The 13879-nt window shown below is 42.8% G+C and overlaps 1 protein-coding gene across 1 annotated transcript in view; it reads right to left on the reverse strand.

The window, feature by feature from the left end:
* Positions 1 to 13879, reverse strand: part of LOC144277291 (lethal(3)malignant brain tumor-like protein 4) — a 65647-nt gene that overhangs the window by 36772 nt on the left and 14996 nt on the right. The window contains exons 7-12 of the mRNA XM_077838003.1: positions 12077 to 12181; positions 9533 to 9668; positions 8962 to 9053; positions 7639 to 7790; positions 5550 to 5626; positions 4135 to 4220 (exon numbers count right to left, since the gene is read on the reverse strand). Coding sequence (XP_077694129.1) covers positions 4135 to 4220; positions 5550 to 5626; positions 7639 to 7790; positions 8962 to 9053; positions 9533 to 9668; positions 12077 to 12181 — 648 coding nt within the window. The remainder of the gene's footprint in view (positions 1 to 4134; positions 4221 to 5549; positions 5627 to 7638; positions 7791 to 8961; positions 9054 to 9532; positions 9669 to 12076; positions 12182 to 13879) is intronic.

Genomic DNA, 13879 nt, shown 5'->3' on the forward strand with positions numbered 1-13879 from the left:
GGATTTCTGAAGAATCATCTGCTGTAAATGGAGGAGTGTCTGATGGCCCAAAGCATGAGACAGGTTATACTCCATGACTCCGCCTTGGACCACACTCTCCCTCAAGTCATATAGAAGTCCAGATGTGTTCCCACTACATGGGATCTGATATCTAAACTGAGCAGGGGTGGCCAAACTGAGCCTGAGAAGGGAATTTACCAATGTACATTGCCAAAGAGCCACGGTAATACGTCAGCAACCCCCCCATCAGCTCCCCGCTGCTCCCAGCGCTTCCCATCCACCGGCAGCCCCGCCAGTCAACACCTCCCCTTCCCTCCCAATCAGCTGTTTCGTGGCATGCAGGAGGCCGGGGCGGGATGGGGAGGAAGAGGAGCAAGGGCACTGCAGGCTTAGGGGAGGGGGAGCAAAGGGGTGGAGTGGGGGCAGGGCCTGTGGCAAAGCCAGGGGTTGAACAGTGAGCACCCTCCGGCACATTGGAAAGTTGGTGCCTGTCGCTCCAGCCCCGGAGTCGGTGCCTATACAAGGAGCCGCATATTAACTTCTGAAGAGCCGCATGTGGCTCCGGAGCCCCAGGTTGGCCACCCCGATACTGAGAATCAGCTTCTCCGGACCCAACAGGAGGTAGCTGTTAAATATAAGAATGAATTTACCTAGAAAGCAATTACATGAATTTGAAGAAATTTGGACCATGTCTCTAGATATATTTGGATAAAAAATGTTCAGATGGCTCGAAGAAAGCCAGTCCTCCATTCTTCCTACCTCCTCTTCTTTCCTTCCCCACCCCTTCTTCCTATTCACGTATGTTTTCTCCTGTTTTATTACTGTTACTCTTCTCCTAACATGTTATGTCTATGTAGTATTGCCTGGTTTTGTATTGTCTGGTCTTGCATCCTTGACAAGCTCCTAACTCTGCATAATTCTACTGGAGATCCCATAAAGCATGTGGTATTTGAAACATATACAAGCTGCAGGTCATTTATCTTTTTGTACTTTGCATTGTCTGGTTCTTTACGGAAATCAATACAGAATTAATCACACACAAAAAATGAATTCATCAAGAGATGCCAGTCCTGGATCTGGACCAAGGTCTTTATATACTCATTTGCTGCAACTGCTGGCTGGAAGCAAAGCAAGAATTGTGCTAGGTCTCCACACGCGAGCCCTACTAGCCCTGGAGATGAGTCACATTTTAATCTCAGCAGATGTGTGCTAATGTTGGACAAATCAGACGCTATCTTTTCCCATCTCTCTTCTGAAATAAAGAATGCCTGTGACAATAACTTATATGCTAGAGTTTTATGAGGACTGTAATTGGCCCTTCCACTTGTTTGCTCAAAGCCATGCTTCTGAAGGCTTTTGGCAATGGCTGCTGGACCCTGCATAATATGATGAGAAGGTCATCGGACAAGGGTAGACACATATTCCTTTCACTTGAAGGGGGGGATGACATTGGCATTCGTGAATTCCTGTGTAGAAGTTACAACTCTGCTTCTATTGCAGCAGGAAACTAAAGTATCGCTGGGTGACTCGCCTCAATTGTATCTCCAGGAGGATTATTTTCATATTCTAAAACTTTGGGAAGACAATGACATAATGATGGATTTCAGTATTTCCACCTGGAATATTGATCTCCTTATGGACTTGTTGAGAGAACTGAGATATAAAAGAGGTTGCAGGCCATTGTTTCTCTTTGAATCACAAAGAATCTTGCCCCCTTTCCAAAATCTCTCTTTCTCCCTGGAACTGGTTCTATTGTTCCAACGTGTAGGAGATGGATTATTGCACCCTTAGTCTTCTGATGCTGTGAAGGGTCTTTAGATAGCGTTTTATTTTAATTAACTTTGTGGAAAACATGAACTTGTCCCTGGGACGAGTGACTTCTATTAAGCATCCTTCCCTGATTGCCTCAAGTATCCATTTTCTGAGGGCCCATCTTGAAGCAAGCCTCATAAAAGGGGGGAGTGGTTCAGACTTGAGAAACCCCAAAACAAGAGAAGCTTTTGGGACTGGATGGTTTGGAATCCCACCAAGGGTCTTCCAACAGCAATGGCCTCTTCCTCATGTGTAATCTCTATGCTAGGACCTGAAGGAGCAGTGACTTCAAAGGTTTCAGAGTAGCAGCTGTGTTAGTCTGTATCCGTAAAAAGAAAAGAGTACTTGTGGTACCTTAGAGACTAACCAATTTATTAGAGCGTAAGCTTTCGTGAGCTACAGCTCAAATAAATTGGTTAGTCTCTAAGGTGCCACAAGTACTCCTTTTCTTTTGACTTCAAAGGGAACACTTGTTGGGATAAGATAGTTTGAAGTTTCTCTCACTGGAAAGAGGGAGAGATTTATTGTCGTCTAAAGCCGCAGTGGCTGCTTTGTCTCCACACTCCCCAAAAAGTTTACCAATAAACTATTTCAAGTGAAGCCACAGTTACCTCTGGGAATCAACTATGGAAGTTTTGAATGTACTGCAAATTTAGCGAGCTGAAGCATCAATGCTGAAAAAGCCACTAGGGAAATCTAGCTTTAAGTAGATTTTATTTAGTGGTTTTTCCAGGACTTTTTTGCCCACTCACAATGACTACCCAGTTGAGCACAGACCTCCACGATAAAAAACTTCAGCCAATAACCTCAGGACTGAGGCTGCTGTATCCAAGTTTAGTCTGAGTGATGATCTTATTCTCTTGTCCGTGCGTTTGGCAGGAATACTCCCTCGGCTGGTATGATTATGCCCATTACTAAGGAGGCTGCAGCAGGCTTAAATTTAGACAGAGTAATGAAGACCTTTTAATCGTTAGGTACAAATAAGTCTTGAAAGTGAATTCCCACTCCACCTTCATCAGACCCTCATAAACCAGGTGAGGAAGAATTACACAGCTTCTTGTCAACTCTGCCAGGTTTTTTTTGGGTTTTTTTTTTTTTTGGCTATTTCATTTTCTAGCACAAGCACCCGTGAAGTTAGTCCTCTATTCAAGCTTAATTCTGAAAAGCTAGCTGAAAGTCTGGGGTATCTTGCTTATAGCCCTAGCTTTACAGATTTCTCCTCTTAGGAGGCTCTAGAGGGGAGAGTCTCTTGTTGGAGGTGCTTAGACTTTGCACTGTCCCATTAAGAGCTGATTGTGAACAATGTCCTTCAGTTCCTGGGCCAAATCCCTTTGACAAGGTGAGGGAGGGGCAGAGGCAGGAGGAGAGTGCATTACCAAGGAGATTGAAAGGACAGTCTGTAGGCATGTCTCCTGAAGGAAAATTACTAGTAGTCACTCCCTCCTGTGGGACCCCTGGAGACTGGAAGGGGAGAGGAGGTAGGTCCATCTCCCATGGAAGGGGACCATGTCATCTGCTGCTGGCTCCAGGCTGAGTGAGCACTGACCAGAGAGCATGAGGAGTGAGCTGGAATCAGTGGAGACTGGCTCACTGGTATCAGAAAGGATGCAGCCACTGACACCTTTCATGACAGCTGAGCTCCTGTAGGCAGAACAACTTGTGGGGAGGGTGGAATCTTTGTGGCCTTGTCAACCATCTGAGCATGGACCTTGCTTACAGGCTGGCTGGGAACAGGGCTTTGCTCCTCTGGGTTTTTGCTGTGGGACTTCACCTTCCCCTGATATTCAGGAGACACCACCGAATGTTTCCTCCTTTGCAAGCCGTGGGAATAGCTTTCATGTGGCCTGCTTGACAGTCTCAGCATGGACCTCTCTCTCCCACTGGCTGAGAGCTTCCCCTTGGTCCCAGGAGCCGCCTGATGAGTGTGCCAGGAGATTGCTGTCTGTATCTGCTATTTCTATGGGTTAGGGGAGGTGCTGGTCTTCATACCCTCCTCACAAAGCCAAAAGATTTTTTTTTTTTTAGCTTAGCAGTTTTGAGGAGAAAAACCTCAACGCCAATGAAGAAACAGACATTCAGTTAAAAATCTTTCAGAAATCACACAAAAGCTCCTCTCCAAAGGGAGCCCTGGAGTCTGCCATGTCTGGGGCTTGGAAACAGGATTCTGGAGAGTCCCTCCTGCTAAACCCAGCCTCAGAGCAAAGATCCGGTGTGCCTCAGTGGTGTGGAGATGGGGAACGTCCCACTGTGAAGCCTGCCTGACATGGATGGTACAATCTACAGTAATATTCTGATCCAGTGAGACAAAAGAACTTCACCAACCAGTTTAAATGCTCTTGCTGGGGCTGCCTGGGAACTGGTTTCTTCCAAATATTTCTCCCATGAGAAGCTTTTGGAATCCTTGTATTCTGGAAAAGATGAAGGACTATCTTAAGAGTTAAATTATAAAAAACCCCAATCAAGTACAAAACCACCACCACGGGAGAACAACTATGTAATACATGGCTATTCTTTTGAGAGTGATCAGTTCACAGATGGCAGATTGACATCCTTGCAGAATTAAGCCACCTGTTTATTCACACAGAAAATGTACAGTACAGGCAGTAGCAGTGCAAGCTTCCAGAACACAGACAATGAGCCTCAACCCAGATTTGAAGAAACTAGGGTAGTTCATTTCTTTATTGCTCCATCAATTCTTGGTCTCTCGAGTAAGTTGCCAAATAGATCCAGTCATGTGTTTTTGTGATGTGAACTGAGATCATCAAATTAATTTCCTATATTGCAGGCTTCTGAACAGCTGTCAGATGGTGGAGACGTTCCATCACTTCCTACCTATCCATAGGCTGGATGCAAATTAGTAGCCTGGAGGTGAAAGGCTCCATCTCTCCCATTAACTTCCTGAGATTATGGTAAACTAATTTCTTGTATTTCAACAAGAGTGGGATATGCTCTCCTTCGCAGCACACTGCAAACTACATTTTAAAAAATTGTTCTATGTCTTTTTTCTATCCCTGCTCTTTATCACCATCTTAGCAGCCTGAATTTGTGAGTCTCAGTGGTGTTCCCATTGGACAGCCGTGCACATCACAAAACCACACAACTGGCAAATTGAGGACTCCCAGAGAAGTCAAGAATTGAACAGACACTAGCTTTCCATTGTGGTAGAAGCTCACATTCCCACCAATGCTGCTAAACCTATTAAGCAAATAAAGAAAGAACTTCGTGCTACAGGGCTGTCAATCTGGCATCAAGTGGACATGATTTCTTTTAAGCAAAAAAACAAAAACAAACCTGATAAAGCCTGAAAACAACACAATTTCCCTGCAGATTTTATCCTTTCCATTTGCTAATATCTCAATTTCAATGCAGAAAAAACAGACAGGGGTCCAATCTTTCCACCTTTTTCCAGGAATTCCATACCCCCATCTTCGAGGGCATGAGACTGATCCTCTTTTTTCCAGCTCGCCTTCAAGGAAATACTGCATCTACCTCAAAAGGCCTCCCCCCAAAAAATTAAATTCAATTCCAAATAACCAAGCCCTATGTCAGTGGCTTGAAAGAGCTATAGAAATCAAATAGAGTTGCACTTCAAGTGCGCATTAATAATAACCCTGTTCAGCCAATAAAAGAAAGGGTATTGAATAGAACTCATAACTTGCAAATTTATAATTATGCAGGAGATAGAGCTTGCAGGTCTTCTCACTGAAGCAAGAAACACAATCCTGCTTTTAACATACCAGGTGGTGTTGTCAGTGGGGTTCCAGTTTCTTGGCAGTAACCAACAGGACGAATATATGGGCTGCTAGCATCACACCTGGATCAAAAGGAAAGAATTGGCTCCAGTCAACTTTAATGTGAGAAGAAACACAGCAGATCAAATCCCATCTGATGTTTCTTTGCTGGGGCAGCAGATGCTTTTAGCGTGTGTGATCATGATGTACAGCACAAGTGCTTCCTTGCTGGAATTCACAAAAGGTACATTTTCAAGAACTGACATTTAAGTTGCCCCAGCAAGACAGGTGAATACTAAAGAGCCAAAGTATGTGTTTGTGTAGCTAACACATATTTTCTAAGCGCTGTTCTTTGAAACCTGAGCCCACTGAATTAGTCTGGGCACAGATTTTCAAAACTAAAACACAAAACAAGCAAACAAAAACTGTAAAAACACATACCACAAAAAGCCTATGCAAGAAATAAAAGCTATGGCGGTGGGTGGGGGGCGGGGGGTATGATTTGAAGACTTGAGCTTACAACTGTGTACATATTTCATTAATTGAACCTGAAGCCAAGTGGAACTTGCCTGGCTTCTGATTTTGTTACAAATCCCAAACTTGGTCCAAGTACTTGAAATTTTGAGAGAACACGACCCAAGTTCTGAGAAAGCCCCTTCCTTCCCATGAGTTCTGGGGAAGGGACTGATGGTTTCATGCCAAACCAGGCAAAACAATGCAGCTTCAGCCAAATTTTGTTTTGAAGGTTTTTTAATTTTTATTCTAAGTTTTTTCAAATCTGAAACTCAAAATGAAACGTGGAGCAAACGTAAAACCTTGCAGACTAAGACAGTAATGGAACCAATTCTAAAGCCCTGCAAACTAAAACTGCAGCGTTGGACACAGCTCTGGATGAGACTTATCTGTGGGAAGGAAAACATCAGAACATAAGAACGGCCATACTGGGTCAAACCAAAGGTCCATCTAGCCCAGTATCTGTCTTCCGACAGTGGCCAATGCCAGGTGCCCCAGAGGGAATGAACAGAACAGGGAATCATCAAGTGATCCATCCATCCCCTGTCACCCATTAGCACAGTACAAACAAGCAGGTGCCTATTTGCCTTCCTGGAGTAAGAAACAACTGGGAAAAGAGTGTAATAATAAAGAAACAACCACCACACACAGAGCTGATGGGTGAGAATCTAAATGCTTTGTATTGCTTTCATAGATCAACAGCTAAGTTTTTTTTATAAATTAAACTAAAGACTGCACACACCTATAGTGTACATTGGGATATACGGAATGGAGAAGAAAAGTGTTTCCTTTACAAATATTCAATATGATCTCATGGTTAAATGACACTAAATGAAGGAGTAAATGACACTTCCTTATTTACTCTCTCCACACCTGTCAAGATTTTATAGACCTCAATCATATCCCCCCTTAGTCGTCTCTTTTCCAAGCTGAAAAGTCTCAGTCTGATTAATCTCTCCTCATACAGAAGCTGTTCCATACCCCTAATAATTTTTGTTGCCCTTTTCTGAACCTTTTCCAATTCCAATATCTTTTTTTGAGATAGGGTGACCACATCTGCATGCAGTATTCCAGATGTGGGTGTACCATGGATTTATATAGAGGCAACATGATATTTTCAGTCTTAAATTATTAAAATTAAATATTCACCATCTAAAAAAAAGCACCCTGAGATTCTCAGATGAAAAGTGCAATAAAAGAATAGGCCATAATTTTCAAAAAAGAGTAAGACCCTGACCTAAATCCATTGAATTGAAGGGAAAGACTTCCATTGATTTCAATATATTCACAGAAGGCAGTCAGACACGGGTCTCCACCCCAGGGAGGTGATAGCTGGAAGCCAGAAACCTTTAAGAGGATGCTCTTGAAGGACCATGAAGAGAGAAATACAGGTGCAGTTACCTCAAAACTGTGAGGAGGCCACTTATTTAGAAGCCTGAAAATGGATTCAGGAGCCCCAAAGCACTCACACTTAAAAATCTTAGCAGCTAAATATTAGAGATCATGCACTTTACGGCAAGATGTTACAAGGGGAAAAATATCACAGTATTTGCGGATACAGTTTGGAAATAGTTTTCTTTACCAGTAGTCATAACGCTCATCCCAGTTGTCGAAATGAATTAGCAGCCGGTTATCCAACATATCAGCGATGCTTGCCACGCACATCAAAGATGGATTCTTTTTGTCCACTGCCTCTAGTTTCATTCCCACCCGAAAACCAGATGGTGTGACAGGCTAAGAAACAGCATAGAGGGAAAAGGTATGTCAAGCTCTATGCCAGGTCATTTAAATTACTGTTCCAAACCTATTTGGTTCAGGTTATTTAAACAAAACACTGTAGTAGTAGAAAACAATATCACACTGTAACTACTTGCTTGTCAGAACATCTGTCAGGAGGGTTAAAGCCCAGATTTCCATGTGTTCTGACAACAATGCCCATGATTTCTAACAATGGCTTGGTGCAATCTGAATACTGCTTATGTTCAATTACACCAGAGCCAGGCAGTTCAGAGACAGAGGTACAGAGGGCCCTTCTGGTGATGAGTACTGATTGAGGATGGATACTAGCATTGCAAGCCCTAACATATTAATGGAGGAGAAGTCAGATGTGGCTTGTGAGAGTCTCCAGGGTATACAGGTGGGTCAGTCCAAAAAGCAGAGCCAGAATTACATGCTAAGGCCCCAATCCCTATAAAGCAAATCCTCCATCCTTTTGCAATATCAGGGTAAGAATACTTTGAATAGGCTGAATGGGAAATGGTGCTGTTCAAAGAAACCAGGAGACCACTTGACTAACTCAGGATGGGGAAAAAACAGTGGCAGTGAAGACAGAAAAACGACAGAGATATAGGTAAGCTTGAAAGCTTGTTTCTCTCACCAACAGAAGTTGGTCCAATAAAAGATATTTCCTCACCCACCTCTAATATCCTGGGACCAGCACGGCTATAACAACATTACAAACAGAGATATGTACAGGGATGAACACCTTTGTGTATGGTGCTGGATAAACAGGACTTGTGAGATTCTTAGAGTACAGGGAAGTATCACAAACATCTAGAAGCTGAGACCTAAGCAAAAACAGAGTATTACAATTTATTTAACTAATGCTAATGTAAATCAGCAGAAGAGAGATCAAGGAGGAGAGCAAATGTACATCTCTGCCTGGGAAGTTAGTGAATGTTGTGGGGGGCCTTGGGGATGGAGAAGTAAGAAAATTACTCTGGTTTCCCATCCTACAAGTAAATTGCTGTGGGAAACTGCTCCCATATGACTCCACTAAGTTCTTCAGTGTTACAGCTTCTGTCCTGAGCATATAAAAAGGACATGTTTATATTCTGGCCAAAGTTTTAGGCAGTGGTTACTTAATATCAGTCGTATCAGCATTATACCCGATGCCACCACTTACTGTGTTGAGGGTCTTGAAAAGGTTTTTCGGGGCTGCTTGAGCTTTGCAATTCTTCAAATACAAAACCCAATTAAATTCCCCTTCCTTGTAACCTAGAAAAAGAGATCAGAGATTGTTTTACATTGTTCCTGCCATATTCAGATTGGTTTTTCAAAAATGGAAATAATCTAGAGAAGGATTTGAACTTTGCATGATACCTGCCCATGTACAATCTTCAAGGGTTATGCATTTCAGTTAACACATTATTATTCCCTCTTTTACTGCACTGTCTAATCATTAATCTGAAACTTCAAATGTTTCTAGGAAATGGAACACAAGAAAGAAAGCATAAGTTGTGAACAAAGACATTCACTGATTTGCATGCTCACTTAATAAAGAATTGCGAATTACTTTCACTAACGATGCCAAGCACTGGGAATATCAGTAAGAAATTGGTTTGCTCTTCTGGCAATTGTCTTCCCACTTCAAATCATTCAAAGTGGGTTTGACATGAAACAAAACATGGACACTAAGGGCAGCCAGTTCACAGCAAAACGTGTTGCTTCTTGTACAGGTTTATTTCTCCACGTACCTTTCGGAGAAAGCAGCTTGTGACCTGTCTTTTCACACCAGCCAACAGGGTGGATATCTGGGGAGTCAGCATTAACCCAGAAGTCATAGTACTCAGAATAACCATCAAAATGTAACCGCATCCTGTATCCTTGCACCTACAAGCACAAGAGATTGCATTATCTTAAAGGGACATTGACAAGTGACATAAAAATACTATTTTTTAAAGTCATTAACTCTCTTCCCTTTGGGTTTGTAAAACTGAAAGGATCTTTAAAAAACTAATTTACTTTTCAAAATTCAGTTTTACTTTTTCCATTTATGCTGTTTGCTTACTTTTTCCATTACACTCAGGGCTGGTCTACGCTACCATTTAAGTCGATCTAACTTATGTCACTCAGAGGTGTGAAAAAACACTGCCCCCCCTGAAGCGATGCAAGTTTCGCACTGTCCAAACCGGCGCTATGTCGGTGTGAGACATTCGCCCGCCGACACACCTTCCACTTCTCATCAAGGTGGAGTAACTATGCCAACGGCAGAGAGCTCTCCCATTGGCACAGCTACATCAGTGCTGTTGTGCCGATGTAGTGCTGTACCGTAGACTTGCCCTCAGTTTGGACAATGTAAAATAAGACTTGTCAGTTTCATTTTCTTGTTCTCATACTGTAGCCCTACATTGCAATGTTCTGGGTTGCACATACTACAGGGGAACTGCAGAGGGTCCAACCCAACCCAGTTTTTCAATGATTTAAAAAGACACTATGAAAACATTTCTATTCGTATATGTTTTACAAAGCCTTAAGGCCCGGTTTTGAAATCCTTGCCCATTTCAATCCACCTGGATTGACTGGGGCACTGTGCTGGGGGAAGCCCCCTTGCACCACAATCTGGGGCTACAGCTCTTCTCTGGCTCTCACAGAGTTCTCTCCCTGCTTGTGGTATACAAGAGTTTCTTCAAACAAAGGAAAAGGGGATCTTTCCCTCTCCCTCCCTGGGGACGAGGAGAATTAAAGTAAAAAATAAATAAATAAAAGGGTATTCAATCTCTTAGGCAGTTTTTCCATCACCCTTTTGTCAGTCTGCTTATCTGCTGGCTTTAGTATCCTTGATTAGGGCTAGGGGCCATCTTTAGGCCCTCCCCTTTCGGTAACCCGACTCAGCTTCAGGAGCAGCAGGCTCCACATCATCCTCTTCACTGATCTATTCCTGCAGTCAGTTGTCTCTGAGGCATAGCAGTCTTCCCCATAACTGCCACCCCTTGCTGTGACAGGCTTTCCCCTTTTCAGCTTCCTCCCCTGCCAGGCAGAGCAAGCCTTGTAGGTGTGTCTGTGTTGGCTTATTTTATCCATTGTTATTGTGTCCATTGTAAATGGTTCCCTGGTTGTTCCCCCTTATTTTACCTAGCACAGACATTCTGTTTCCAGCCTGCTGATCCACTTACCTCCCTAATCCTGTTTCTCACGAAATGAAGCCTCACCCATGTCCAATTACCCTTGTCAAACCAGGCCTATAGTCCGGTTAGTGCTGGCTGAGTCCAGAGAAGCTCATTAGGTTCCCCTCAATTAAGGTGAGGGTGTGCCCCCTTACAGGTACACATGTGAGTTAGAATTACATAACAACTGAAAAAAGAAAAGGAGTACCTGTGGCACCTTAGAGACTAACCAATTTATTTGAGCATGAGCTTTCGTGAGCTACAGCTCACTTCATCGGATGCATACTGTGGAAACTGCAGAAGATATTATATACACACAGAGACCATGAAACAATACCTCCTCCCACCCCACTGTCCTGCTGGTAATAGCTTATCTAAAGTGATCATCAAGTTGGGCCATTTCCAGCACAAATCCAGGTTTTCTCACTCTCCGCCCCCCCACACACAAACTCACTCTCCTGCTGATAATAGCCCATCCAAAGTGACCACTCTCTTCACAATGTGTATGATAATCAAGGTGGGCCATTTCCTGCATAAATCCAGGTTTTATGCAGAAAATGGCCCACCTTGATTATCATACACATTGTGAAGAGAGTGGTCACTTTGGATGGGCTATTACCAGCAGGAGAGTGAGTTTGTGTGTGTGTGGGGGGGGCGGGGGGGCGGAGGGTGAGAAAACCTGGATTTGTGCTGGAAATGGCCCAACTTGATGATCACTTTAGATAAGCTATTACCAGCAGGACAGTGGGGTGGGAGGAGGTATTGTTTCATGGTCTCTGTGTGTATATAATGTCTTCTGCAGTTTCCACAGTATGCATCCGATGAAGTGAGCTGTAGCTCACGAAAGCTCATGCTCAAATAAATTGGTTAGTCTCTAAGGTGCCACAGGTACTCCTTTTCTTTTTGCGAATACAGACTAACACGGCTGTTACTCTGAAACATAACAACTGAAGGATCTGGTCCCAAATTTAGATCCTCAAGTACGTTCCTTTAGCTTTCAGCTCAAACTTCTCCCACCCCTTACATTACTTGGCTTATTTTATTTTTTTAAAACAATCTAAAAGATTACTCCTCCTTAGACTTCTGATGTTGTTTTCTAATGAAAAGGAAATCAAATCCAGGAAGAACAATTACCTCAACAATGGTGAGGACACAAAATAAAGATGGGTGTCCAGGATCCAGTCCCTCCAACTTCATTCCAACTTTAAATCCATTCCTAGTTTGTGGGAAGGATTGATACTGTGGGGAAATTAATGTTGGAGGGAAAAAAATTGTATTTCACTTTTAGAGACACAACCTATTTCAGAATAGTCACCAGAAACACTAAAGACTTCTGGTTTTCAGTTTACAAAAACTATCATCACTAGAAATCACTTCAGTGTTACCCTTGCATAATTTTGAATGGTTTCCCATGACTGGATGCAGGTGCCCTCAGTTGTTTCCTGTTCTGTATCCCTTTTAAAATGAGAGGTGATGTCCAATGGTCAAGCACAGTTACATGGATCAAAAATAGCATCATCACATGTCACTAATATATCTGCAGACGACATTCTAAACACTCACTGTCAAAGTATCTGATTTTTTTAAGAACTAACTTGGAAGTCTGTTTTAATTAACTACAGGTACAAGCAAATCTTTTAAAATGTCCCAAGGCAAGTTTAATTTTTACATAAAGGACCCCTTTTATAGAGCCCCAATCCAGAAGGCCTGCCATAGGCAAAACCATTGGGGACTTTTGCCTGTGTCAGGATTGGGTCCGTACTACAGTCATTATCCCAACAGAGCACATTCATTCTTTAGGGCTTGTCTACATGTGGAGTTATTCAGGACTAGCTGCTCTGGAATAACTCCATCGCCTGGTCTATACCAGAGGGGGGATCCATCTAAGTTATGCAACTTCAGCTACGTGAATAATGTAGCTGAAGTTGATGTACTTAGATCGACTTACCGTGGTGTCTTCACTGCAGTGCTGCTGCCGCTCCCCCGTCGACTCCGCCTGTGCCTCTCTCAGCGGTGGAATACAGGAGTCAACGGGAGAGCACTCGGGGGTCGATTTATCGCGTCTAGACTAGATGTGATAAATCGATCCCCGTTGGATCGATCACTGCCCGCCGATGCGGCGGGTAGTGAAGACATACCCCATGTGTGAGTGTTCCTATTCTGGAATAAGAGTGTTTTGTTCTGGTTTGGGTTAATCCACTTTGAAGAAAAGTGTCCACACATGCAGTTATTCAGGAATAGTTTTTACACTCCAAATTCACATTCAACCTCAATCCGAATTAACTTTCAATTATAGATAAGCCTAAAGAATAGGTTCTCTATAACTGGAACTGCAAACAGCTTACTGCAATACAGTGAAACCTTAAAAGATTTTCCTTTCACTTTATGGTGGTCTCGATCCTACAAGTTGCTGAGTACCCTCTACTGCCAACAAAGTTGGTGGCATTTGTGGGAGATCAGCACCCTACGGGGTTGGGGCCTATAGATAAAGTTTCACCATATCCAACTTCTCTGTACTCTGATTTAGACACAGCAACTGGATGCTACTTCTACCCTCACTTGTAATGACTGCCTCTTAATAAAATAATCTATAACAGTCCAAGATTCAAGCATCCAATTAATTTTAACAGTGTTTTAATTAGTAAGGCTAGAATCAGCATCACACAACCACCAGTCATGAGTAGGACATATAAAAAGATACTAAACTGCGCCTCTCCACTGCGACTGAGTGATCTGCTAATAGCTGATTTACTCATAACTAATTGAAGCAGACTACAACGTTATTTGTGGCCAAGATTAAGTGCAAGGACTACAAAGGGTGTGTAAATGTCACCTAGACGCACTGTTGCCTTAAAAGAAAAATAAGAGATTTAAAATAAATCAAATATTAGCCAATCATATCTGAAATCTAGAGAATTAACTCTTCCTCCCCTGAAT

This window comes from Eretmochelys imbricata, chromosome 19 (assembly GCF_965152235.1).
Source record: "Eretmochelys imbricata isolate rEreImb1 chromosome 19, rEreImb1.hap1, whole genome shotgun sequence".
NCBI classification, from domain to species: domain Eukaryota; kingdom Metazoa; phylum Chordata; order Testudines; family Cheloniidae; genus Eretmochelys; species Eretmochelys imbricata.